The sequence below is a fragment of the Micropterus dolomieu genome, linkage group LG11 (assembly GCF_021292245.1).
Source record: "Micropterus dolomieu isolate WLL.071019.BEF.003 ecotype Adirondacks linkage group LG11, ASM2129224v1, whole genome shotgun sequence".
Classification (NCBI taxonomy): Eukaryota; Metazoa; Chordata; class Actinopteri; order Centrarchiformes; family Centrarchidae; genus Micropterus; species Micropterus dolomieu.
The window spans coordinates 19238481-19261125 of record NC_060160.1 but is presented as its reverse complement, the minus strand read 5'-3'; the positions used below and the strand labels follow the sequence as shown (position 1 = coordinate 19261125).

The window sequence follows — 22645 nt, the reverse complement described above, 5'->3', positions numbered from 1 at the left end:
TTCCTTTTTTCTCCTTTTTTAAATTTCATTTTATATGTACTTTTAGGCCATGTACATTCAAAAACACAAACAAGAGACAGCTATACACAGACAAACTTTGGTTAAACTTTTAGTACATTTGGAAATAATAGTCCATCAAATTTATTTTGGTACAGACCTAAATGTGTCCATTGTAACAAGGATTGAAAAACAAAAGCATGCAATATCTGGTCTTTGTAATAAATATTAATTGAATCAGTATTACACTATTTTATGTAAGTTCTCATACAGCTGTTTGTGTTTGTAAACCGTGGCTTCTTTTATTAAATGAAAAAAGGTTTTGTAGAAAAACCTGACAAAGTAAGGTAAAAAAAATTGTTCTTGGATCTGTATCCTAGACTCAGTTAACATGTTGGTATTCTAAAATTGCATGCAATACCCAGAAGTTTAAAGTAGACCAAATTTTGAAATGTGAAGGTACTGATATGTATCTTCCCAGACTCCCAGTGAAACGATGCCCAAGAAGGATCATGAGAGGGACCTGGAGCTGGACAAAAAGATCGAGGCTCTCCGCAGGAAGAATGAAATGCTCATGAAGAGGTACAAGGTATGGACAAGTGCTTGCAGGCACAGACGCTTCTGTGGAGTCCAAAATTTCATTGGTCATCATCAGGTTAAAAATGCAGGTCTGCTCTGCTCTTTCTGACTTCCTAATTAATTTGTTTTCATTGAGTTGCATTTAGGAGGTGGAGGAGGACAGGAAAAGGGCAGAAGAGGAAGGAATGGCGCTACAAAGCCGCAAGGGCAAAGCTGAGGATCTTACCATCACAATCAGCAAGTCTACCAGTGTGAGTTTTTCCTAATAAGATGACAGACTTAAGAAGTGTCATAATACAAACTGTAAGAATATTTTATAACATGTTCTTGTCTTTGGTCAGCAGGATAACCGCGTGGTGGTGACAAAGCCATTAAGCAGTAGTTCACCAGCTGGGAAAGGACAGCAGGAACCCGGCCCTGACCGAGGGCAAGAAAGTCCTCTGCAGGGTGCTGGCCGAGGCCACAGGAAGCAGCTAATGGTCACCATGGCTGGCAAAAAGGTAAATACACTGCAGTGCCAATCAAAATGATTTAGGAGACCCCAAAACCTCTGTAGTTTTACAGTAATAAATGAAAGAATAACACAGAAGCAATTCCTTGTTGCTGTGGCTCTGGAGGTAGAGCGGGTTGCATTTCGAAGTGTCCTTGGGCAAGATACTGAACCCCGAATTGCCCCTTGTGGCTATTCCACCAGTGTGTGAATGGTGAATGTGATGTAGTGTAAAAGCGTTTTGAGTGGTCAAAAAGACTAGAAAGGCACTATACAAATATGGAGCATTTACATGTATTCACATTAATAAATACACCTAGCTAGAAGCAATGTAATAAGGACTCAACTAATAGGTGTAATGTTGAAAGCATGATAGTTTTTAAAGAAGACAGGAGCACTTAAGAATGATGGATATGCAGCGTAGACATTATTCCACAAGCTGATGCATATACAAAAGTGTGCATTCTTGAGTTGAAAGCATTCCATCACTGTACAGCTAGAATTGGTCAGACAGCGGACACAATTTGAGGATATGGAATTGAAAATATTATGATTATAACATAAACTATTAACAAGACCTGTATAAACTTAAGCATAATAGTTGAGGCTTTGATGTTACTCTGAGAAAGTGTTCAGCAACAGCAGATCTTTTACAGTTGAGATTGCTGTATGTGTATCTGCATCTCAGCAAGTGCTTTACTTATTTTGTGATTTAAGATTTCTATACTACACACATATTATATCTGTCTACCTGAGAACCATTACTTAGTCAGTGCTACCATTTTCTAATGAATCTATGTACTCATTGTGTAGTTAACAAAATATGGCTAAATATGGCTTATTCAACCAACATGTGAGAGTAGTCAATGAGACTAACACCTTGAATCCCTTTTACACCCTATGCAATTTAGATTCATCAAAAAATATCCAACTGGACCCACATGCTGCTACTTGCTTGAAGTTATTAAAGCAAACAGAAGAAGAGTGGTGGGAGCAGCTCTAAATAAAAAAGAAATAAATTATCACCCCTCAAAACTTGCGCCATGGGAGTGCCACAAGGCTCGATTCTAGGACCACTGCTTTGCTGTATAAACACATCTTCCATCTGTTTGCAATAATGTTGAAATCATGATGTATGCAGATGACTCCTATATACCCATGGGAACACTAATTATGTTGCCACAAAATGATCAAAGGGAATGTTGTTAAATGACTCCTGTCTCAATCGTAGGGAAGAGTGTAAGTTACCAATGTACATAACCAATAAATACAAACTGTTCTAAGATTTTCCTGACATCTGTGTAAATTGACAAAACACATGTGCCATTCTTGAGCCAAGTCTTGACTTCAAAAAGCATATTAAAAAGGAGGAGAATTAACATACTAAAATAGAACTGTGCAAACTTCAGAAACTCCCTTACAGTTGAGGCCTCAAAGACTTACTTAAATGCAATTCTTTCACACTTTTGTACTGTGTGACAAGTTATTATATAAAGGAGCTTTTAAAATTCATGATTAAACACATCAATATCACCACTGTCATATACTCAATACATCTAATATGTTACATTTTTATGGGTTTGTTCCAGGGTTATAAATTGTAATTGTAATTCAGTTTTTGTTATCTTTGCCTGACTGTAAGGGAGCCGGGAAGGACAGTTGAATGAGATTCAACTTTTTTTTGCTTGGGAAGGGAGAGGGAGGGGTTTTATTTTGTGTGGTGTGTTACAACAAGATGTAAGTTTGGACTTATATTCCCGGTTATTCCATATTAAGTTTATGTAGTTAGGCGAACCCAGGATTTTGTCTGGTTGACTGGAGTGTGATGGGCTGACCGATAGACACTAGCATGGCTGAAAATGTAGTCATAAAGCAGCTGTTTGAAAGCTTAGGTTTGTGCTAGCGATATCAAAATCCTCTGTCCAGGAATGGTCTGTATACAGGTGAGACAGCCAGAATAAATGTTTAGATTTGTGAATGTGAATTTCTGTTAATATTTTGCATAACAACTAAGTAATTTGTACCCTCAAAATAATCATCAGTCTTGTGCACAATTTGGACATGATGAGGACTGGCACTCTTACATTACAAGGCACATTGCTACAGTTATGATACTCTAATATGAGTAACTGTCTCTCCAGGGTAAGAGGTTGGTGAGTGAGAGGCCAGAGAAGAGGCTGGGCCCTGCCGATGTCAAGAACTCTACAGAAGACTGTCAGGCAAGGCATGGGGAGTCAGCGGGGAGGGGGAAGCAGCCACATCACATGACCAGGAGAGACGCAGTGGCACAGGTCTGAATCAGACACACTGACCACTCCAGTGATCATATGCTTAAAACCCGGCATGCATCATCTGGTCTGCTTCCACTCTCTGTCACACCCCTCTTTTGTTCATTCTCTTGTGCTGCAATGACGTGTTTTACATAGATGTCAGACAAGTCGGTCAGCCACTCCCCTCCAGTGATGGAGCACAATGGTTTGTGGACAGGAGGTGGACTGGGGCTGTGACTGACTGGTTTGGGATTGACGGAGGGGGACTGCTTATAGAGCTGTTTGCTTGGTAGAACCAAATCTTGAAATGGCCTGGTTGACTGTTTCTACTTTTCTTAGTGTTATCCCACACAGGTCTAATGGTTATTTATTTTATTTCCTCCCTCTGAGGATCTTTTGTTGTATTTTTAGCTAAAGAAAAATCACTCAACCTCTGGGTGTAGATGCCTTTAGGTGCGTGGGCCCAAGTCCCTTGGAGCCATAAAAGATGGATAAATGCTTTAAAGTCTCTTGACCCAACAAAAGACCTTGTTATGAGTAGTATGAGACATCAATAGCCTTACTATATACTGTAGGTCTCAGATCCCATGTTTAACGCAGATAGGCAGAGATGCATGTGCACATGATAGTACCTCCGGCTGAAATGCCACACTGTTACCGACCTCAGGACCTCCGGGTATGCAAAAACTCTACAACAGCTGCTCTGCCTCAGTCTGAAACCTCACACACACACACACACACACACACACACACACACACACACATATTCGTGCACTCACAGACATACACAAGCTGCTCAATCAATAAGCTGATGCACAGCACAGACAACTGATCCTCACCACTGTAAACACCGACACCAGTGGAGGCTCTTTCTAAATATGTATACCGGTATATATTTCTGCCTCTGATTGGCTGAGACACTGAGTACTGCTCACTGGCCCGTCTGAGCTAATGTGCACTAAATCTATGGATTGAACACGCTGTTCTCTTGCCTTTATTTCTTGCCCGCTTGGTCTATCCCCCTTTATTTATCATGTGGACTGAATCAGCACTTGAACAGTAGCCAGCGCTCCAGCGCTCCAGTGCACCAGCCATCCGTGAATCCCAGAGACCTGTTTTCCATGTGGCTGCTGTTTACATAACCAGTATCATTTAACCTGGTTTATTGAGAGCGGCGGGGGAAATGCTGCGAAAGGGCATTGATGGAAGGAGAAATTATCATGGATCTATCTGGCAAGCATTAGAAAAACACTATGGATAAGAGCCGCAATAAACTGCACATTGCTATGGTTTTGCCCTGCCTCTGAAATATTTTTTGTGTGAGTGTTGGACACCCTGGAAATAAATAATGACTCTGTGAGAGGGGTGTGGTTATTTGGCAGTGTCCCAGGCAGATTGTAATGACTAGAAGTACCCCTTGACTAGACTGTCGGTTTACACTCATGACAGAAAGAGACAGGAGAAAGGAAATGTAGAGGGAGAGAGTGAGGAAAAAACAGCGGTAGAGAAGGGGAGACACTCCGGCAGCCCACCATCTGTTTCTAGCCTCCATTTCTCCTCCCTGGAACCTTAAGTGGTCTGCTCTCCTCTGGCATGATTGTTTCCCCATTCCCACCATCCTGAAAGGGCCAATTTGATCTAATTAACATTCGACTGCCTTCTCATTCTGAAAAGGCTCATTATGCAGCCAAAGCGATGGGCCTGGCGAGTTGCCAGGAAAGGGTCAGGGAGGGAGAGGAAGAAGGAGTGAGAGGAGAAAGAAGAAAAGACACAAGATAGTCAGGGGTCTTTTGTGTTTGTGCAAAAGCCAGACTGCATTTGAGTGTGGGTAGTAGCGTGTGCGTGAGTGTGTATGTGGGCGTCATTGTCTGTAGGTGCACTAGACCCCTCGGTTCAGCTATGTTCTCTCCCCTCTCGGCTGTTCATGCAAGTGAGGCTGTTAATGGAAACATGACTCACCCGCTGTGCTCACCGGAGAGCATCTTTTTAGTCAGAAATACTCTAAAACCAAAATTCACACAATTCTTTGCTTGCAATAAGATGAGTTTCATTTTCCAAACCACTGAAGTTCAACCACCTGATAATTGCACTCTGCTATGATGACCTCATTGCAAAGCGGACATTTAAAACTGAACCACCATTGCCAATGCACACTGTAGCACCATTAGTCCACTTGAGGGCAGTGTAGGCCTCTCAAGCTTAATGGATGTGTCTGCGCTTTTGCTTGATTTGCTTTTTATGGCACCATTAATGTGATTCTTTACAACCATGCTTAATTGGCTGGCAAGATGCTGTTGTGCCACCCTTATTGTTGTTCTCATCTTCCTTCTTTCCCTTGTCTCTCTGTGACAGGATGAGGATAAACAAGGGCAGAGGCACACTGAGGAGCATCACAGGCTTTCAGAGCCCTGCCAGGTACCACAATACCTCTGTTACCAAGGCTGACACTCACTCACGTACATAAACACACATAATATATTAATGTGCATATTGCCAATATCTCTATGTACCCTCATAAGCCAAAGGGTTGTATCTCCATCTCACAATGATCACATGATTCACTGAAATTAAAACAAATGTGAAATACACAAAAATAGGCACACAAAAACACAGCGAAATGCGAAATGCACACACATGCAGACAGGCACAACACGTTGTCATGCACTTTCTCCTTTTCTAGTGCTTGTCCCCATCTGCCTTCCGCTGGCTCACGTGTTATCGTGGCTGGAGTAGCTCAGAGCTGTCTCTCAGATCAGGCGCATGATTAACAGGCTAGCAGGGAAGACGGGCTTCAAAGGCCCGCCGAATACGCCACATGACAAGTGATGCTGCTCATGCCTCTCCGTACCTTGCCTCCTTCGCAGTCTGACCCGAGTGCTCAATACCACACTGAGTACGTTTATTTTGTGTTGTGTAAGGTCAAACCCCTTGGCTTTGTTAGCTGTGGGGGATGAGACGGAGCAGTTCAACAGTCTAGATTAAGAGCATGATCATTTACCATCACCATTTACCAATCTTTAATCTATCTAAACGTGCATGCACAGTCTGAGTCCTGCTCTCTCTCAACACTGGCAAGACTCACTGCGTAATGCCCACCCCACCTGCCTTGGCCCCTGACAACCTCTCCGTGAGGCAAGAGATTGGAAAGTGCTAATTAGAGGGGTGGCTGGGGCGGCTGGGGCAGCCGCAGAACACGGCCTGTTTTACCATGCAATAAGAGCCCTCCCTCGTGGCCCCTGACATCCTCCGGGGGCCAGAGGAGAGGGAGGGAAGAGGAGATGGAAAAAAGAGGGATGAGCACAGATGCCATGTTCTCTAATAACTGTACACAGGAAGGTAACATGTTTACTTGGCTGTGATTGGTCCACATCATGGTTTCTTACTGGCACTGTGGTGTTTGTCTCTCCGTCTGACATCATATGTAGAGCAGAATGTCGATTTTTATCCCTTTTACGCTCACACACAATCAATTTCATTTTTCTCCTTCCTGCTGTTTTAAAAAAAACAAGCACAGACGAGCACGTTCTCTCAGAGATTTTTGTGATTTCCCTCCAGGGCTTTGTAACCAGAGCACATAGCCTCTGTCCCCTTTGATGTGTTAAAAAGCCTGCATTAGATCTCCCCTTACGATTAGCAAGCAATACTTTCTGCTCTCATCACAGTAATCCATAAGCAGGTTAAGAGGGGAATGCAGGAAGGGGACGTCCGTAATTGCATTTATTGTACATTGCACTTTTCCTGGAATATTGTCTCAAATAATTTGATTGAGTAGACAAACAAGAAGCTGTTTGTAATAAAATGGGAGCTGACTAGAGTTAATTGACACCCAGAGGCCATCATTAGTAATTTACAGTGAGGACGCGATTGACATTTACAGTAGAGTGCATAAAAGTACCAGAACTATCCTTCTTTGTTCCCTCTCTTTTGAACGCTGCTGATCTGTATATTGCCCTGTTGCTGTTTAATTATTTGTTTAGAGATGAGAAGCTGTTCTTGTTTATGACCACCCATGCTTAATGTGAGGCGATTGTTGAGCTTGTTCCCATCGCTGCTCTGATTAGTGTGCAAAGTGATGCTTCAGATGTATTATAATGTGACACAGTGGTGCAGGATTTTCATTTCTTTTCAATGCCATTGCTTCATTACTGATAAGTGGGCAGTACCATGCTGCTTATTTTTATGCATTAAAAGACACTGAACTGTTTTGTGTCTGCTATGGAGCCTGACAGCCCGCAGGCCAGCACAGACCTCACAATCCCCACATCAAAAGAGGAGCAGGGGGAGTATCTGCGGTGGAAGAAGGAGCGCGAGCAGATCGACAGGGAGAGAGTGGCACGCCACAAAAACGCCAAGGGCCAGTGGAGACGGGCGTGGGACATGGACAAAACTGAGAACATGTAAGACATAACACTCGCCAGGAACTTCATCTGCTGATGTCTTTCTAATAGCTGTTCCTCAAAACTTTCTTTATCCAGGAAATGTTGACTGAACATAATTTCCAGTCAGGCACAGTTTCACATTCACACTTATCTGGCCTTTGGCCACTGAGCAGTAGGGGATGAAAATGATTTTGTCTGTATGTTGAAGCAGGATAAAGACTAGAAACTGCTAGCATGGCTCTGTCCAAAGGTAAAAAATATGCCTACCAGCACCTCTAAAGCTCACTAATTGACATGTTATATCTTGTTTGTTTAATCTGTACCCAAACAGAAATGTAAAAATGATTAGGGGGAGGTTTACATACTGGATCTCACATTATTTCTCTGCCACCAGCTTAGAAACTTTTTTTTTTTTACCCTTTGGACAGTGCCAGGCTAGCTGTTTCACCCCGGTTCCAGTCTTTGTGCTAAGCTAAAATAACTGTCTTCTGGCTGTAGGTTCATATTTAACAGACATGAGCGTGGTATCAATCTTCTCATCAAACTCTCTGCAAGATCATGAATAAGCATAATTCCCAATTGTTTTAATTTTGGCTGCTAAGTTACTAGCTTCTTTAGCTAATCCCCTGCCTAGCTAACAGCTATTTTGATCAACAAAATTTAGCTTCTCTCCTTCTCCTCTCCTCTCTCGCTTTTTTGACTTCTGGAGTGAGTGAAAAGCTCCATTCACTTTTAGTACAGATGTACATAACAAACAAACTAACCTTGAAGGATAGTTTGTTTCTTTCTCCTACCACATGATCACAAGACTAAATCTCAGGATGGCAAGGGATGTTGTTAAATTAACTTTTTGTGTATTCTCACATTTCTCAGTTTGATCACAGCTTCTGCTAACTTTAAAATGCGCCTATGGGCAGGATGTTGAACACAATTTATGAGCTTGCAATCCCATTGCTTTTTGAAAACACAAAATAGGAACCCAAAGTGAACGGAGGAAAAAAGAACAAACACGTCCCATTCATTTGAAGTGTTTGTTAGATTTCAAACAAACCAGGTTAAAGTACAAAGCGTGACCGAGTTGCAAAGTAACTTAATGTGCTGTTTAAGGAAGCATCCAAATGTAAAGAGACAAGGGAGGAGCGGCTATTTTTAGCCTGGGATAAGGGATGGAATGCCTTGCCTTTTTTGGCGAGACTTTAACAAGGCCCTCGAGTAAGAATAGAAGAGGAAGTGTGTTTTTGATTCAACAATTTAGATTGTGGAAGCAAAACCTCTCACTGATTCTGCAAATTCTCAAATTATAGGGCCATAAATGTACAATGATGATGCTCGAATGTCAGAAGAGACTGTTGATGGGGGTGGAGATGTGTTATGTTACCTGAACAGAAAGTGCTGAATTATTTTGAGTCATGACCACTGCCTACATTTTGGTTTGTGTTTCTGTCTAAACTCAACCCCTCCGCTTTTAGGTTTTCAGACAAATCCCTCCCTGACAGAGATTGGGGGTCTTCCAGCAGAGGTGAGACATTCACAGTGACGTTTCACATCCAAATATGATGATAACATGATGTGTTTCATTGTCATCTTGGACTGTTTTTTTTTTTATTCAAGGTGGACGAAATGCTAGAAGAGGACAATCCAGAGCTGGGTCTGACCCAAGAGGTATCCCACACTTTAATGTTATTTATTTATCAGTTTAGTGTCTTAAAATCACCATAAATCGTACATAAAAGCCTAGAAAACCTTTATGAATTTATGTTAATTATTTAAGAGAAACAGCATTTTGATAGTGTCTTGCTGCTTTTGCATTTTTCATGTTGAAACAGAATATTAGTGTAGGACATAATTCATGTGAGGTTCAGTAAACTGGTTAAACTGGTGGGATATCAACTAGAAAGAGACAATGTTAATGTTGGGAGTGGTAGAGTGGTGGCAGAAAATCATTGTTTTTTTCTTAAGAAATTTTAGCCCACTCAACAAGGACAAAAACAAAGAGAAGTGGCTTTTTATGTAAAATGTCATTTAATTGTGACATAAACTTTCAGTATCCTTCTGTCCTAGGTCATGAGAAGAGAGGCAAAGACAAGGGAAATAAAAACGTGCAAGTGATGAGCAGTAAAGCAAAAGGCATAGATCGTCTGACTGGGAGAGCCAGGAGGTCAGTAACGGCTAAACATCATCTGCATTAGTGCCATGCACATAGCAGTCTGATGTTAAAGTTGATTCAACCACCCAGATGTCTCCCACCACGGTCTCAATTAAGGGCTACTAGAAAACACACTATGACTAATAAAAAAATGTAAAACGAATGTGGGAAGGCATGTTGTTTTCCTGCACTGTGCCCTATTGTACAAACTCCTCTGGATGTCATGAGACTTGATTTAGAAGTTGTGACAGCTGACCAAATAACCCAGAGGGCCTCATTCATGTCTCACTACATTCATTTTTTCTCCTCCAGCTTTCCCCAATTGTGAAACAAGCTGCTGTGCTGGGTGGTGAGGAGGCTTACAGGGTGTGTTGTTTGTTGCTCAAGCATTGCTCATAAATTGCAAAAAGCCACGAGACCACAGACCCAGATTATAGCCTTTCAGCTGGAAAGTGAAATGTGCTGCATGATTTTCTCTCTATGTTTGTGATTGAAGTGGCTAAGGGTCAGGGGGGAGTGCAAAACAGTTTTCAGGTGTGTCCGCCTGATAAGATTCTTCATTCATCTTGTCACCTTTCTCACCCCTACTTTTTGATTGATTGATACCACTCTCATAACTGCACGATATATAAGAAGCTACAACCCGGAAACCGTTAGCTTAGCTTAGCTTAGCATGAAGACTGGCAACAGTTAGCCTGACTCAGTTCAAAGGTAACAAAATCTACCTGCCAGCACCTGTAAAGCTCACTAGTTAACTTATTATATCTTGTTTATTTAATCCGTATAGAAACCCAAGTGAAAAATCACAAAATATGTTTTTTGTAGTTGGTTATGTGGCAGGCACAGACACTTTATTCCTTGCTGTTTTATGTTTTACGGATTAAACAAACAAGATATCCCATGTTAAATAGTGAGCTTTAGAGGTGCTGATAGGTGGATTATGTTGTTACCACAGGATAGAGCCAGGCTAGCTGTTTCCCCCTGTTACCTGTCCTTATGCTAAGCTAACTAGCTGCTGGCTGTAGCTTCACATTTACTGTACAGATATGAGAGTTTACTGTAAATTGCATATTGTAATGGACTGAGAGAATTACATCCCACTATTTCTACATTGTTTTTAGATGGCAGGCAACTGAAGAAGGAGAGAACCTACAGGTGAGAGATCAAACCTGTGTGGGTGTGAATGGGAATCGTTTGATAAATGTTACTAAAGAAGCAATAACACCTGGTTTGTTCTCATCTCACCCTCCAGACTTCTGACACATTAGAGGAATTCTTGGAGGAACTCGACGCCCTCACAGATGCTGAGGTAGAAGATCAGAAGGATCAGGAGTCCAAAATTGAGCTGTCGCCCAGCCCCAATTCACTGAGTACGTCTGAGGAAGTGAGTGGATCCACGGCTCCTGAGTCAGCTACTCCCCTGAGAGAGCACGCCCCCACTCAGGGCAAGGCAGAGGCCTCGTCCCCTCGGGGTTCGGAGAAGAAAGTGCGCTTCTCAGAGGAACTCGTCCAGGGTACAAGGCAAACCACAGGCTCTCAGGACTCTGCCTCCACAGAAGCAAGAAGTCTGAGTACCTTAAAAGCTTCCTCACCTAAACCCCCCCCACACGAAGTGCAGGGGTCACAGCAGCCTCTTGAAAGTGCCAACCAGGATGATGGTTTTCCTCAGGATCAGGGAGGTGGTCCCTCTGCTCCTCCTGTTGCCCAGCAGCAGGCATCTGAAACTGAATGTACTAAAAAAGACAGCATCCCCCCCACCGCTCCCAGCTCCCCCTCGCCTGAAAAAGCCTGTGCCTCTCTACAGGAGAGCTCTGTCCAGCTTGTAGAGCTTGCCAAGTGCAACATCAGCAACACAAACACAGGTATGCAGTAGCTTCAATGGCCCTTGACTTTTCCTGACAGTACATCTGGATGATGTATAACTAAGCTAATGTTTCTTTCAAAGAGGAACTAATAGACTCCGGTCTGTCTGTCCTGAGCCTGGAATCAGGAGAAACGAACCCAGCACTCTCCACCAGCAGTGACAAGGTCAGTGTGAGAGACAGAACAGGAAGAAGGATGGGAGAATCAATAGATGTGAAAATGGCCTGATGGAGGGAAGTGCAAATAGATGATGAGTTAAATGAGTGAAGAGAGACAGAGAGGCGGTATATCTGCTCTGCAATTTCGGTTTAAGTGTATTCATCACCTCTGAGGCCTTTTTGAGTGCAAGACAAGTAGTCTCATGAGAGAATGCCTCTTCATAGCATCCACCACTGAGATAGCTTAGTAATATATAACTGCTTGCTTAAATAATTTTTACAAAAGAGAAAAGGTGGGCCTGAGATAAATAAACTGTCTATGTGAATTATGGAAAAGAAATCCGTTGTAACTAATACTTTTGTGTATGTTTTTCTTTTTTTTCCCAGGCAAGAGAGCATGGGAAGATTGTTTGATTGACATTTCCGGGATGTAAAAATACCGAACCAAATGACAGCAGCACAAAGCCTTGCGTCTTTGTATGTGGATGCATCATTTTGCTTCAGGTAGCTCCTTTGAGATACCCCGTTTATGGTTTACACACAAAATCATGGTTTCATTTTGCTGTGGCATGTCCCAACTGTGGAAATTTTGAAATATTTAAAATTCGACGTAGGAATGGTGAATGATTTTCCTTCCTCAAATCATTTTTACATCCAAGCACTTTATGAGTATAAAGGTTTGTGCACTGACACATTGTCCAGTATGTTAGTATGCTGCTTGAGTGCAATATCGTTGAATGTTTACATTTGTATGAAAAGGTACATATCAGGAGGCTAGCTAATCAGTTACACTTAGGTAGCCCTTGAAAGTTAACTTCAGCAACAGTAAAATGATCTAGTGCCTGGTTCTGCCTTAGAGGTATTTTCAATGAATGAAATAAAGTCTGTATTATATGATGATTCAGTAGTGACAGACCTACAGTAGAGTCTGTATTTCTACACTGTGTGAGTAGATATTATTTATTTACTGCTTCCAGCATCAGCCAATGGCCTTTCATGAATCAGAAATCAATACCTGATTAAAGGGCACATTTGAGATGTATTGCCTTATTGGCCACTGACCAACACATTGTTAAGTTTATGAAATATTACTACTGACATAATTGTTTTTATTAAGAACATGTAAAGGGGCACTTGAGTCTGACATAGTAAACCCCGTGATGTCATAGTGATGTCATCAAGGTTAACTCAATTTGGAAATCACAAACTTATAACAGAAAGCCTATGTTACAAACTGGGGGTATATTGTTTGTCACGCAGAGATGATCTAACAAAGAAATTATATCAAGTTGCATTATGGGAAATGTAGTATCCAGTGTTTTGGAGCTTGATCCATACTAAGGACAGGATAATGAGGCAGGATATCTCCGCATCTGCTACATAGATTTAGACTATTATTTTTTTAATCTGTCCCTCCAAAGTCCCTGAACTTTCTGAAAGTACAGAGCTATATCGGTTGAGTTCCCCTGTTAATGTTAAACTGACAGCCAGCTAAGAGCAAAATCCATATTACTGGCATCTGTAAATATGTAATTGTTTAAAAAGAATCATATTCTTACTAAAACTAAAAAAAAATCTCAAATGTGCCATTTAACACATTGTTATTGTGTTGGCACTGTTTCACAGGTGAAACCCCACCATCTGGTCTTCCTCAGACCCTTACTAAACTTTAAGGATTTAATATGGAATTGTAAGGTATGTCTGTAATCTTTCAAATTTAAACAATGACATCAGAGACATGAAAGGTTTATGAAGTTTTGTGAATCAGAAACTTAAATTGGGAACTAGAACATTATTAATAGTTTCCTCATGCTGTTTTTTTCCACCAGAGATAAGGAGTCCCAGTTCAGTCTCCAACTTTTTTCTCTGTTGGGGCTTTTAGCCCCAGTGCGACCGGCAGATGGTGAAAATAAATAATCCATGTCCGTGAGGGGACAGTTTTTAGTCCACAGTAACACTGGGATTCAGCTGTAATTCATAGTTTTTTTTTGTCATTTGTTCTCTTTTCTAATCATGAAAGACAACTAATATTTTCAGCCAGCTGTTGTGCCTTGCATATTGGCTTCTTCAAATACTGAAGGTGTACTTTTATGTAATGGATTGTATCGTAACATACAGTAGTATTAAATGTACTGTACTAACAGTGCAGCATCAGTATTAATTTTATTTATTGACTCCTCCATTTGGACGACAGAATGTTAACTAGAATTATTTTGCAAATCTAAACCTGTTTCAAAAACAATGTCTATGTGCATTATAGTAGCTGTTTTTTCCTCTGTGACATGTATGGATTTGTTTTTTTTTGCATTACTTTCTTTTTGGTATGACGTGACAACTATAATAACAAGCCTTACAAGAACCCTGTCCTCAAAGAAGTTTTGGCTTTTGTCAGTGCTACAGTATAGTAAACAGTTATGTAACCTTAAGTAGAGAACATAGAGGTCATGCTTTGTGCTGCAGGGCCCCTGGTTACATAAAATACAAATCATCAGGAATCTCGTAGAAGCACACTGGGAAAACCAAGAAGCAATAACAAGGTTTGAGGCCAGTCCAACCATTAACAGAGAAAATGTGCTGTTTTTGAATAGGGTCTTTACTCTGTGTTATATGTGAAATTGGGGTGGATTGAAAAGGAAACAGTTGTTTGAAAAAGCAGGTCATACAGATTACCTCTGAAATATTACAAATTCCCTGTGAGATTCAATTTAGTGAAATGAAATTTAGGACCTGTAAACATAGAGCTTTTGCACATTTGTCCTTGTTTGGCAGTTGTTCATTTAGTAATCAGACATCTGTATTCCCATCTTAATTGTAAAATTTAGAGGTGGTGATTGTCTTGCTCCTCTTGGGTGTCCACTGCTGTCCTCCATGTTTTCACATAAACTCATAAGGAAGGATTTATTGTGAGTGCCTGTGTATGAGTGTGTGTGTGTGTGTGTGTGTGTGTGTGTGTGTGTGTGTGTGTGTGTGTCAAGGTGTGATCCCAGGTTTTTACTGTTCGAAGTGCTCATGCTTATTTAAATCTGTGTGCAACATAGCTTCATTCACTGTAGTGCACTTTGGAAGGAATCATACCGAACGTCAATAAAGATTTCTTTTCTGTATTTCAAACTCAAGTCATGACTGGCGTCGTTTTGTTGCACTGTCCCCCTCTCTTAGCCCGCTTCTCACTAACTGATGCATCCATGATAACATAACAAATGCGTACGAATCCTATCTCTGGAGAGTTTTTTATGTCTTAGTTTTTTATGTCTGAGTCTGTGAGAGCAGAAAGGGCAGATGTGACAGAGCATGTTGCAACAACAGCCTCTATAGTTTGACCTCGGTCCACTGAGTCTGGCTTCATGGATTTGATTAATTTCAGATGAGCCCTCTGCAGGGCTGTTACGTTGGAAACGGCTCCCTTTCGGCCCTACATGTGGGACCTCCCATAGGTGCTACCATTTTAATTATCTCTTCCCAAGGCTATTTCCAAAGCAGCCTTCTGCCACTGAAGCTTTTGGGCTTGTGACCTGCTGTGGGAGTACAGCAGCCTCACTGTCCTTGAAAATAAACTGTAATGCTTTGTTTTCATAAGTTATTCTGTTTAACACAAGCCCGAAGGTGTTTGATTCCTGAAATAAAGTATTTTATAAAACACAGTCCATAACACTCCTGGTTCACTTTGGTGCTAAGCTAGCTAATAGTTTGAAGGGTCTGACGCAATAGTACAATAGAGTGGGGGTGTTGATATTATGGAAATAAGTCCTGTAGGCTGTGTTAGAGGATTGAAGTGCAATGTAGGATTATGTCAGCTGCACTCTGCAGCAGAGACAAGCTTCAGAAGCTTGCCTTTCTGAGAAAAATGCAACAACAAAAAAAGAGCTTGTTTGGTCGAAGCAGCTTTAAAGCAAGGTGAGACCCGTCACAGTAGATCACACACAATCTTGTTTTTGTGTGCTACAATAGGATTTTTGGTTTTGGTGCTGCGTTTGAAATTTGCGACTTGGAGAAACTAACAGAAGCTTTCTCTCAGATATGCTCCAATATACTGCCACTAAATCCAGCTATGATGATGCCTGGGGTTAAAGTGAACTTTTGACTGCAGAATAATTTGAGAATTAGTATAAAGCAATAGTTTGGACATTTTATTTTTTAAAAACACTCCCACATAAGTGTAGTTTAGTTAGATGCAATATTGATACCATTCACAAACATGTCTGGTAGATTTGAAGCAACAGCCTGCAACTAGTTAGCTTAGCTGAGCATAATACCTTTGAACCGCTAGCTTGGCTCTGTCCAAACCAGCAAATCTTACTTATCACTACATTTAGATTACATTCTTTTGACAGATACTTCTGTCCAAAGTGACAATAAGTGCATTAAAACCTCGTAGGAGCAAGAGCTTGATTATAGCATTCAAAATTGGAAGTGTATCTCATTTAAACAAATAACAAAACACATGTTCAGTGCTGAAGTACAAGTGCTTAGAATGTTTTTTTAAGAAATGAGACATAATGAAGTGCTAGCAACCTCACAGTGACTCTGGAAATACAGGAAGTCACTGTGTCCGACAAAAAATAGTCATTAAACCAAGGAGATATATATTGTGTCTTCTTAGTGAGCATTAGAGGTGATAGTGGGCAGACTTACTGAAGTTACCTTCATACAGAGCCAGGCTGGCTATTTCCCCATCGCCAGTCTTTGTGCTAAGCTAAGCTAATGGGCGTGTTACCTTATATTTATTAGACAGCTATATAGTGTAGTCAGTGTTCTCATCAGCGTATACTGTATTTTCCAAAATGTTGAACCATTACAAGTTAAAATCTGAATAGCTAAAACGATGTTCTTCTTGTTTTTATGATGCCATCTATGAGCATATGCATTAACCACATTAAGGTAACAGCAGCAGGCTCACGAGGTGTTTCATTACAGGTGATGGATGTAGGTTAAGTGGAAGCGAAGTCTGCCCCGGCGCTGCGACCCTGACAGAACCTCACATAAGCAGGTTGGCAGTCCCCACTGAGTGGGTGTGTGCGTCATCTCCTCGGCCCTGTCATGGTGTCAGGATGTAACAACCAGCAGCTGCCCTGATCCTCCACATAAACCCCCTCCTTTGAGATCCATCTTTTTTGTTAGCGTCATTTAATATCTTAATTACAGCCTAGTTATTTTAGTCTTTTGCTGCATAAACATTTATATTACTATTTCACTGGTGAATGTTATAGGGTAACAATTATAATTGCATCCAGCTAGTGACCTGATTTTGCAGTTGCCACTTTTAAATGGGCCAGTACTTGTGTGTCACACAATGTTTCAGTGTTGCAAACCTGCAATGATATGGGAAAATGAATGTCATATATTTTTCAAAAAGTCTTGAGGCAACGTTATTAAACTGCCTGAAACATGACAACACATTGCCTTCCTATACACATAGCTTTACTTTTGTTTTATTATCATCCACATTAAGGGCCTTTTATTAATTGAAAAAGCTATTGTTCTCTGCCTTCATATTGTTCTCCTGTGCTGCGAGACATCATGTTAATATTTCAGAGCTTTGTGATGGTGTCATACTCAAACAATAGTATTCTGAAAGGCTGTTAATCCTGCCAGCTTTGTTGGAAAGGTCTCTTGGTTGTAGTGTGTCACCCTCAAATATGTCAAATCTGATAAGAATAGTTCACCTCCACTCAAAAATGTGTTTTGTTTGTTGTTGTTAAATCTGAGTATAAGAACAGTATTTTATTTATTTATGGTTTATTTTATTAGGGACCACTACATCTAACATAGATGAAAACAGCAATCCAATGTGTGTACCATAGTGTTTTCAGCAGTTGCTAATTTGCAACACCCGTACCTAGAAGTGCATATGTATATGATTTTTGCGGGCATCACTTTACACATTTGTAGGCCAATCATGGTCCAATATGAAATTTACACAAGTGTGATGTGGAAACTTGAAGCCTCCAGCCCACATATACTATCAAAAGGACGAGTGAAGCTTTTTCAGTGAGGGTGAAGGAGTGCATGTAGAGTTAACTAGGCAATAGAACTTTTTTGAGGGAAATTTTTTTTTTATGGCCTTTGTCTGGTTGGGTTAATTTTGTGCATGCTCTTCTGTTTTGTAATTTACATTATTAGCAATATAAATCTTATTTTTGCAAATCTTGCTTTATAGTTTGTTTTACATTTTCTCACTGTGGATCTGTCTGGTGGATGATGCAATTGTTTAGCTTTTTTCTTGATAAATCCAGTATTAAACTGAGCTTTACAGCCTCAAATGCTACCATTTAAAAACTACTGTATTATTAAAAGATGCTGTGTCCTGACTTAGATGTAGCTTTCCAGAAATAACTGTCAGTACTGATGAACTTCAAATGTCAGAAACAAGAAGCCATAAGAGGCACTGGAAACACATCTGTCAAGGCTGTCCTATTTACAGAATAGAGGTCAGTGCAGCATTGACAGGCCTGTCATTGTGCGATGCACACTCTATTCCGTTTTTCCAGTACACGTGGTTTATGTTGTGATGATAGGCGATGTTTGTGTCTTGTGCTGTCTTCCCTGAAAAATGGACTTCCTGTTTATAGCTCACCAGACACATACCTTGGCTTCAGTTCTGAAAATCTGTCATATTAACAAACAGCGCATCTCATCACTGTTTACATCACAGTGCAACTTCACCGAGGTACTGGCTGCTCAGCGGAAATCAAGTGTTTTCATTTTCAGTGTGATGGTGAATGACGCTTGTCACCGCCAGCACAGAATCCAAACCTTTCTGGCGAAGAGTCCTTTTCAGAGAGTTAGATCAAAATAGCACCAAGCGCTATTGTGTAATGTGTTCTTCTCTGTTTTGTACGGCGCAACAACAGAGCTCTCAAATCGATACACCTCCCTCACATGCTGCTGAGAGAGCGCACGGGGTGGTTGGTCTTATTTCCACTTCATAGTTCACCAAATGTGACTGTGTGAAGTGGTTTCAGTGAGAGCTGCTGTGACTGAGCTGTGGCAGACTGGGACATGAATGCGTCTCTTTCCATGAGCAGCAGACAGTCCCCTCTGGTCACACACTGGACAGTTCACTCGGATAATTAGGGCCCCCACCAAAATTGGATTAAATGTCCATCAGGGGAGTGCTCTTTGTACTTGTAACATGTTTATTATTATTATTATTATTATTATTATTATTATTATTTTTCTGTTGAGCCTACCTCTTTGTTCCAATCAGAAAATGTGGGTTTTGCACATTGTACTTCTGATAGCCTGAAAGGAACCATAGCTATTTAAATCCATTCAACAAAATATGAGATGTTAGGAAAAAACCCCCAACATTTATTTGAATATTATCCATTCTGGCTCTGAATAAATAACATATCATTAACATACAGGATAATGTCAGTGATTAATTCATGTTTTACATATATCTATTATAAAACCATAGAAATGAATCATTTTCTAAGGATGTTTATTTGTACCTTGTGATATAGTTATACCTTAATATACTGTACCTTTAATAAAAATGATCTAATTACACTAAAAGTTCATCTAGGCCAAAAAGATTTATGCCTGCTCTATATGTACATAACCAAATACACAATACATTTACATGGTTATATGCACATACCTGAGCATAACTCAATAATGCAAGTTCTTCTACTCGGAATCCAGGTTTGATCCATGACAAGAAAATACAGCCTATATGTTAAAATGCAACAATGCAGTATTGATTTAGATCAGCCGATGTATCAGTTGTGTTTAGAGACATAGTTATGCCCTGCAAATCCACAAGCATCTTTGGAGCCTGTTTCCTATTCATTTAACAAAATATCTAAGCCAGTGTCGTCCGCGTGTACAGGCAGGTTAGTGGCCTCAGAAGCTGTCCGAGGTAAAGTAGACACACATTGATTTAAGGCATACAGATGGCCTAAAACAAAAAAAAAAAGCATAGTTGGTGTTGAAGGGGAAACAGTGTTCATTGAAGAAGCGAGGTCTCCTCTTTTCATGGAGGTTCAGAGCGAGATGTCAGTTTATATGTGCAGTTCAGCTTCCATGAGAGGCTCTGCAAAATGTGTTTAAAGAAGAAGACCTGTGTGTTATCCGACCTGCGGCATTGAGTCTGTAAAACACTCCTTGTTGGGTCAGTTTATGTGTGTGGGGGTGGTGGTGGGGGTGTGTGTGGTGGTGGGGAAAAGGCCCGATCATTCTCCCCTCAGGCCAGCTCGGCTCGTCGCGGAGGATGGAGGAACAGTGGCAGCCTCTGCAGCCGCCTGGTCGGGGTCCCTCTCTTCCTCGTCCTCATTAAGCGCTGCGCCAGACTCCCTGGTGCTTGACGGGATGTTGTGGCTCACTCCGGGTTGAGACGCCTGTGTCTTTATACCCAAAGTGCCCGATCTCTCCGCGCTTGTGTGACCGTGGGAAGGTGCGTAGAGTTCTTCCTCCTGCTGCGAGTGCGCAATTTCTGCTCCGGCCACCCTCTTGGCTCTACCATCCCACTGAAACGCCCGACTGTGAGGGGTTGTGTCCTGCCTGTTCTGGTTGAGAGAAAGCAGCCCTGTCTGTGTAGAGTTCCACTCTGAGCCATTGTTGCCTGTGGAAATATTAGTTGAGATGTTTGCGGTGGGGGTGACCTCCTCGGGCACTCCCGGCTTCCCCGCAGAAGAGGATGAACTGGTTGGTTTCCAGATCAGGCTGTAGTAAATTGCCAGGATAATGGCTGCTAAGGACACGGACAATACATATGCAAAAACAGTGGCTAGTCTCACCCACTTCTTGTTAGTCTTAGCAGCCATCTTCGCCTTTTTGTCCCCCGTGTAAGTAGCAGGTTTGCCCCTCTCCATATTGGGCATGAAGTCCCGCTCTCTCATATTGCCCCTATTTTTTCCTCGATGCTCCACCACCCCCTCCGTCTTGAAGCCTTCTTGTTATCCACAATCCAAGAGAAGACAGGAAGAGGGGAGCTGTGGAGAAAGAGGCTGGACCACCTTGAACCGTCCGCACAACAGGAGTATTTGCAGCTAAACTGATTTCTGGTATTTCATTTGATCTCAGCAGCGCTGCGCCTAATATTCGGCAGCCCGTGCAGCATCGCGTTTCATAATGGACATCAAGAATCCACAGGCTGATTGCGCGTTTCAGCACCCGACAGCGGCGGGACAAATGTCCACCCGACACGACATTTCCACTGGAACAACTAGCTGTAGGCCCAAAGCAAATCCGCAGTATAATATTTGATTTATTAAAACGATTAAGTGAGATCATACGGTACACAACTGTCTGTCTTATCCAGCAAATGAAGTGGCTGGCTCAGCTAAAAATACAGGAGAGGGGGCGGGCGGTGGCTCTTAAAGAAGCAGCAGCTGTGCAGCAGACCGAGAAGAAACCACACAACAAAAAAAAACCCCAACCCACTCATCACCTCAACATCAGGACGCGTGTGCCGCACATGGAGAGCAGGATGTTGTAGTCAGGATGAACACTTGTCCAAGTGACGCTGCAAAGTGTTTACCTTATACTGTGCGCACCCAGGCGATAAGGATGCATGTCAGATAGCCTATGTGTGATCAGCCAATAAAGTGGTAATTAATTAAATTTGACCGGGATTTGTGAATTATGTAGTGCTTAACGAGTCCACGGATAAACCTGTAAGCACAACCAACGACATTGTATGAGATATGTGGTTCATTTTGGATCAGTTTTGATCTGTGGGCTGGTCCACTTACAGCTCGTCATTTCAGCACAACGGACAGCGCTCGGAATTTGTCATTGCGCATGTCCTCTGGAAGGTGAAACAGGTGAAGGTAGGGGCAACAGCGTTTCACCAGTCATGTGCCGGATTAAGAAGTGTTTAAACTCCATGTATCTGATAACTCACACAGCTATCAATAAAAGCAAAACAAACAATAATGTGTATTTTCGGAGGAGCAGAAAACTAAGTTTTGTGTTTAGGCTATAATTGTACCCTTAAAATAGTTTGTCTCACATCAGGATGATTGTATTTAATGATAAACATGATAAAAATAAAAAAAATTTCAGTTGATTTTGTTACTTTCATGCATGGGGGAGGGTTATGAGTCTACAGGGTCCACAAAGATACATGCTTATGTACAGGGTCCAAAAGGAAGATGATCTGCTGAAACGTGGGGTTTTCTACCTGTGATACCTGCATCTTAAATGAGTCAGTGGTGGTTTACCAAACGTCACTCCTCTGGTACCCGGCTGGCTGAACGTTTGCATTAGAAATTGCACGGTCTTAAGGTTTATTTGAATGATATCCAAATGACCACGACTCTTTTGTTGAAACAGCAGTCAGTGTCCTGCCTCGAGTAATGACACTACATTATGACCCTGGACTGGTGGTTGTGGCATAATTTGATAAAATGATGAGCTGGTGTGGAAATGAATCGCAGATGATTTGCTATTTATGTAAAATGTACTGTATGTGGAGCTGCAAGCAGTGATTTATGTACACTAAACAAGGAAACAATCAATATAACACCTCTAACTCCTAACATCTAACATGCACTTCCTGTGCTCTTCTTCTTCTATCCCCTACAATTATATTGATTGCACTTTTTGTTAACTCTAACTTCTTTCCCTAAGTATTTACCCCATTGATGCGATATGTGCCATTAGCACTTACTGGTATTTATTGTTGCTTTTATTAATATGTATTGTCAGTTGTAGATCTCGTGCTGTATTTTATGCTCTGTTAATGATCGTATGTTGTTCCTCAAATGTAAGTCGCTTTGGATAAAAGCATCTGCCAAATGAGTAAATGTAAATGT

At 41.4% G+C, this 22645-nt stretch overlaps 3 protein-coding genes across 9 annotated transcripts in view; 2 read left to right on the top strand and 1 right to left on the bottom strand.

Moving 5' to 3' along the window:
• The window catches only part of LOC123978549 (coiled-coil domain-containing protein 9B), a 31320-nt gene extending 16322 nt beyond the window's left edge, over positions 1-14998 (top strand). For all 7 annotated transcript variants that reach the window (XM_046061823.1, XM_046061819.1, XM_046061818.1 and 4 more), the window contains 13 exons: positions 479-586; positions 723-827; positions 921-1076; positions 3208-3357; positions 5689-5751; positions 7558-7733; positions 9185-9234; positions 9327-9377; positions 9777-9873; positions 10983-11016; positions 11114-11723; positions 11807-11889; positions 12270-14998. In XM_046061823.1, coding sequence (XP_045917779.1) covers positions 494-586; positions 723-827; positions 921-1076; positions 3208-3357; positions 5689-5751; positions 7558-7733; positions 9185-9234; positions 9327-9377; positions 9777-9873; positions 10983-11016; positions 11114-11723; positions 11807-11889; positions 12270-12296 — 1695 coding nt within the window. In that variant the 5' untranslated portion in view covers positions 479-493 and the 3' untranslated portion in view covers positions 12297-14998. The remainder of the gene's footprint in view (positions 1-478; positions 587-722; positions 828-920; positions 1077-3207; positions 3358-5688; positions 5752-7557; positions 7734-9184; positions 9235-9326; positions 9378-9776; positions 9874-10982; positions 11017-11113; positions 11724-11806; positions 11890-12269) is intronic.
• A 1969-nt stretch (positions 14999-16967) lies between these two features.
• plcb2 (phospholipase C, beta 2) overlaps positions 16968-22645 on the top strand; it is a 29782-nt gene continuing 24104 nt past the window's right edge. The window contains exon 1 of the mRNA XM_046061828.1: positions 16968-16995. The gene's annotated coding sequence lies outside the window, so the exon portion shown is untranslated. The remainder of the gene's footprint in view (positions 16996-22645) is intronic.
• Positions 19310-21170, bottom strand: LOC123978551. The gene has a single exon (XM_046061825.1). The coding sequence runs from the start codon at positions 20723-20725 to the stop codon at positions 20060-20062; it is 666 nt and encodes a 221-aa protein (XP_045917781.1). The 5' UTR covers positions 20726-21170; the 3' UTR covers positions 19310-20059.